The sequence below is a fragment of the Aplysia californica genome, unplaced genomic scaffold, assembly GCF_000002075.1.
Source record: "Aplysia californica isolate F4 #8 unplaced genomic scaffold, AplCal3.0 scaffold01303, whole genome shotgun sequence".
NCBI lineage: Eukaryota > Metazoa > Mollusca > Gastropoda > Aplysiida > Aplysiidae > Aplysia > Aplysia californica.
Window position 1 is genome coordinate 79,658 of NW_004798573.1, and position 5,576 is coordinate 85,233.

General features: G+C 39.0%; 1 protein-coding gene across 1 annotated transcript; it reads left to right on the plus strand.

Annotated features, from left to right (window-relative positions):
- Positions 1-4,273: 4,273 nt before the first annotated feature.
- LOC106013807 (probable glutathione S-transferase 7) lies at positions 4,274-5,216 on the plus strand (the record flags this gene model as incomplete). Its single annotated transcript, XM_013090486.1, is given in 2 exon segments — positions 4,274-4,389; positions 5,112-5,216. Coding segments are annotated over 2 exon segments (221 nt in total), but the record flags the coding sequence as incomplete, so codon positions are not given.
- Positions 5,217-5,576: the final 360 nt, after the last annotated feature.

Consider the following 5,576-nt stretch of genomic DNA (forward strand, 5'->3'; position numbering starts at 1 on the left):
CACCCCGTACTTCAAACGGAGACGAAAGTGTTGCTGATGGTGCAATCAGCACTGTCGAGGAAGACGAGGAGCCACCAACTCCGATTAACCGAGACGAAAGTTTTGCTGACAGTGTAGTCAGCACTGTCGAGGAAGACGAGGAGCCACCGACTCCAGCTCCTTTCATACGGAGTCGAAAGTTTTGGTGGTAGTGAAATCAGCACTGTTGATTTCAACAACACAGCAGGTTAGGCCCCTACTATTCAATAAGAGTGTGTCCCTGCCGTGTTATGCAAGTTGCATAAAAATGCTTAATTTTGTGTTTTTCGCTTTGTGTGCTGTTTTTAAACACATATGACCAACAAGCAATTACTTCATCTACTCTCAACATGGTCAGATAAATGTTTCTTTTCTTTAAATCTTAATTGATGTTACGTATTCGATAACCTATTAATAATGACAGAAATGCCACACGTTTTTCCCGCAGCGTATTTACTTTAACTGTTCTAATGTGAGTTCTATAGATGAATTACTTTGCTACACTACAAGTGGTTAGCAGGTAGCACTGGTAGCTTCTACTTTTCTCCTAAGATTCTGTTTTATCTGTCGTCTTGCTGTTTCCTGGCGCTGAATGACTGTTATAATGTCAGTGTTTTCCTTATCAATTCAACTACATTGCTACACATGAGCTTATTTTTCTTTATCTTTCTCTTTTTCTTTAGATGACCCTCTCCCTTCAAACCGCGGTAAAAGGAAACCAGCCCCTCACACCTGGAGACGCAGTGTGGCAAAGCATGCCCGATTGTTTTTGTACTTTGTTTATGACCATGCCTATCTTGTTTCTCTTGTTTTAGTAGAGGTTTTACAGCGCTAGCAAATGCATAAAGTCATTAGTGAGTGCCAAGGGGTAGATGTCAACAGAGAAGTCCTTACAGGGAATCAGCCTTACTCTCTAGCTTCAACAGCACTAAGTTTGCTTCGACTATCATGGCACCCCGGAAATAGCGGGTCGCAAGAGTGTGACAAACATACAAAAGAAGTAGAGGCAAATGACGGTAGTAAGGATTAGGAAAGAAAAAGCAGCAGTTCCCTGTTGCAGTTCAGGCACACTTATGAGCTTGACATTGATGAATCAGTCCATTTACAAGTCATCTGTGCATAAGAACAGATTAATGTCCCCCCTTTGAGAATGGCCTAAAGACACTTCAGTCAGTAGCACCGCCTGTGGGGTTTCTTGGTTCTCTTCCATAGATATTGTTATACTTATTTCCTATTTGGTTAATTTTCCACGAGCCTTTTAACATTTTGGTTTTCATTGAGCACACTGGTCTTTGCGCTTGCAGAAAACTCCCAAATATTTCAGTTTGTTTGAATTGTCGTTGAGTTGAGTTAATAAAGAAAGCACATCGACACGATAATACCTATGAATGATTGTCATGTTTATGAATGGCTGTCTTTAAAAAAAAAATTATTGTATTTGTTGTGTCATGAATGTAATGTGAAATGTTTGACATCGTAAAACAATTTACCCTGTCAGGAAAAGTAATTTTATCTCTTTGTCTATTACTGGTACTATTATCCTATTTATTGTTGGTCACATCAGTGATCATTGGCAGCTGTCGCAAAACATTTCTTGAGGCCCTGCTCACCTTGTGAGATAATGCATTATGATGTATGTTGATTCTTTGCTTCTTTGTACCTGACACTGTGTGCAAATTATTGTACTCTGTGCTTTAATTCTTCATGTATAATAAAAGATATTTTTGGAGTCCTTTTTTACTTTACTCTTGCATTTTGTGTTATTCTTTTTACCATAGTAGAGAAATACGTACATTAACATGTAGATCTAGATGTACACAATGTACTTGTGTGGGGGAGGTTGCTGAGTAGGCCTACTACAGCTGCTGATAGGTTCTTCTTTCCTAATATTATGTTTTATCTGTCTGTCATCTTGCTGTTTGGTTGGTGAGTGCTACTGGTAGGTTCTACTTCTAATCTAACACTAAATATCTGTCTGTCGTCTTGCTGTTTGGTTGGTGGGTGCTACTGGTAGGTTCTACTTCTGACCTAACACTTAATATATCTGTCTGTCGTCTTGCTGTTTTGCAGGTTGTTGGAGGGTGCTACTGCGCGGTAGGCTCTACTTCTGTTCTTTCATTGTTTTATCTGTCTGTCGTCTTGCTGTTTCTTTGCACTAAATGACCGTTATCGTGTCCATGTCCTTTATTTAGCAACTGAACTCGTGCTGTTGGCTGTTACTGTTAGTGTTAGTAAATCGTATTGTTCTTTCTGCACAGACGTATCTCTATACTTCAATGTAAACTCTACATTGATGTGTCCAGGTGTTGATCATTCCTGAACTTTGACTACCAATGTTATACAGTCCTTGCCGGCTTTAAGCACGGTCATCGTAAGAAATCATTTAGAAGCGTGCCTAATGCCGAAGCGTGCTTGAGTGCGAAGTAGATATAATTATAATCCAGAGATTTTCATGTTGAAAATTCCCTGTGCTATTTCTCTTTGTTTGTAAGTAGTGGTCGCACAAAAGTTTGTGCTGTTATTTTTACCCGCCATGGTCGTTTTTGTTTGTTTGTTTGGTTTGTTTTTGTTTTGTGGTCGAATGGGAAATGAAAACTTGATTTAGACGGCCAGTCACGATACAGCACACTAGGCCTACCCTACACACTGCCTGTGCGTACCACTGCCCGCTGTGCCACATTCATACCACAGCCTTCATCCCACCTGGCGCGTGATACATAATCAGGGTTATCTCGTTATCGGATAGCGAGGGGCAATAGGTGAAATCGCAGCCAGCCTCCTTTTCTGAGTTCTCGTCTCCCGGACTCTCTTTGTATTTTTTTTTTAGTCTGTGAAGCTTTGCCCTATGCTAGATCTAGATCCTATGTCCACGCGCGTGGCTGTGTGCAACTCTGTCTTCCTCTCCGCACGCGTCATTTGTGTGTGTGAATGTGTGTCTCCATCATTAGCGTTCTTTGTGTTTCTCTTAACACATTCACTGCTGCGGTGTAGACTGTGTTTGAACTTCGATGGGTCATCGTGAAAGTATTGACTGTCTTGTAAATGAAGCGTGCCTGAAGCCGAAGTTACTGTGCTTAAAGGTGTGTAATAATATCCCAAAATTCGGTATGAGCTGTTTAGCGTGTTTTATGCCGGTGTGTTTAAAGCCGGCACGGACTTTACAAATTTTTACAAGCTTTTGATCAGCTCAAAGCTTCTTCTGAAGAAATATGGCATGGATAACTCAACGTAACAATAATAATATACATAAATATAGATCTAAATTGATCCACATTTTGGCCTAAGTCACCATTGACGGTAAAAACTCGGGGGCCGTTTTGGCCTAAGTCATTTCGCATTTTGGCCTAAGTCTAAGAGCGTGGTCTCGAAATGGCCTAAGTCCTATATATCCCATAATTTCACATTTTCATTTTTAAAAATTATATAAACTTCACCAGCACTGAACCCTCACTCGTTGAGGAAAGTTTTGTTTGCCAAAGTGTGTTTTCTTGCGACTTAGACAGTTTTTATTGATTATCTCGAAACTGGCAAAAATGACTTAGGCCAAAAAGGTAGCGGCTTGACGTTATAGTTACTTGTAGTTATCTATAGCCACTTATTTATAGTCATTATAGTTACTTGTAGTTATCTATAGCTACTTATCTATAGTCATTATAGTTACTTGTAATTATCTATAGCTACTTATTGCCACTTATAGTTACCTATAGTTACTTATAGCTGCTTGTACTTGTAGTTACTTATAGCTGCTTGTAGTTACTTGTAGATACTTATGGATACATATAGTCGGGTTTGGCCGTCTCAGACAGGGTCGACGCAGCCCGCCCCCTTAAGAATCTAATTCACACCGATGGAAACGCTAAAACATTTACAGTCTGCTTGAGACAGTACATGTACTTTTCCCCTTAGTCTGAAGAACTTTGGGTTGTTTTAATTATTGTTGTTTTACTTATAAAGATCAGTAACTGACAAAGAAGAGAAACAGTAATGGGGGCAATAGATCTATACTAACCGAATCGGCGCACCTACCAACCTCAAACATCGTGGGGTTTGTTTTTTTGTTTATTTGCTTTCTTTCTGTCTAATGTGGAGGGATTCATAATATATATAATATTTTCATCATTAGTGCTGGGGAGAACGTCTCTCAGTAAACTCTTAGTTCAATATTAATTTAATATTATTATGTTTATTCATGTTTTTAATCATGAAAAAAAAAAAACTGTTTTATTTTCTTATCCGTACTTATAAAATGTTCCAGGTTACTACGGGAAAAGCGACATAGAATGTCTTCAAATTGATCAGTTGCTGGACCTCTATTCGGATTATCTGGACATATCGAAGCATCTTTTCTTCGAAGCAGATAAAGATAAGAAGGTGGGCGAATTCTGAAAGCTTAGATTGAACCAATAAAGACTTTGTGTATAGTCGCTGAATTCAAAATAAAGTAATGAAACAACGTTTTTCTTTTCAAATCAGTCTCTTTCTCGCCTTCTCTCTCTTTCTCTATCACTCTATGTATCTCTCTATCTATCTGTCTATCTATCTATCTATTTATCTATCTATCTATCTATCTATCTATCTATCTATCTATCTATCTATCTATCTATCTTTCTATCTATCTGGAAGGCGTGTCTCTTTCTTCTGTGTTTGAGTGGTTGTGTGGCGACAAAAGCACTTGTCACTGTGGATGTTTCCTAGAAATGTGCAACTGAAATCAATAAGGAATCATCTAGGAGGTTTCTGGGTTTAGCCGGAAAATTAAACTTAAGCGTCTTTTCATCTTTTCCAATTAAAAACACCGACAAAATCAAGTTAGAATAGACATGATTATCCTTTGTATGAATGTATGTATATATGTATGTACATTAACAGAGACTGACAACAGCAAACCGCCCATATCTTTCGATGGATAATTCATGTTGTTAAGGGAAGAGGCGGGTCAAATTACCATCTTGCTCATTTCTAACTATTTTTAGATGAAGCTTCCCGGCATCACTAAGAAAGACTAGAAAAAGAAATACAGGGAATTTAATGTAGTATGTTACTATTGTCGTCCCTCTCCTGTTGTCTTATTGTATACCTAATGTTCTTTCCAGGCGGAGATGCTGAAAACCCTTAAGGGACCAGACACACAACGTTACTTCGGGTACTTTGAGAGGCTTCTCAAACAGAACGGCACCGGCTTCTTCGTCGGCAAGGAGGTAATACATTGTGGGGTCTTTACAACGTCCGTCTGTTGGTTGACTGAATTTTGCCTTTTCGTAAGACTTGCAACACAAACATGTCATCATTTAGATTCTAAGTGTAAAGAAGTAAAATAAGGGGGGGGGGAGAGACGAACGATAAAAGTTTGACAATGACAGAAATAACAAACCACACTATTAGAGCACCCGCCAACCACCCGCTTGACATCTCTATACGCTAATGACACCAATAACTTGTAGTCATATACATTTTAGTTCAGAGTGCTCTTGCATTTGAGAACACACGCAAACACACACATGCACACTTACACACACACAAAAACACACATAATATGCATACACACACCCACGCGAGGT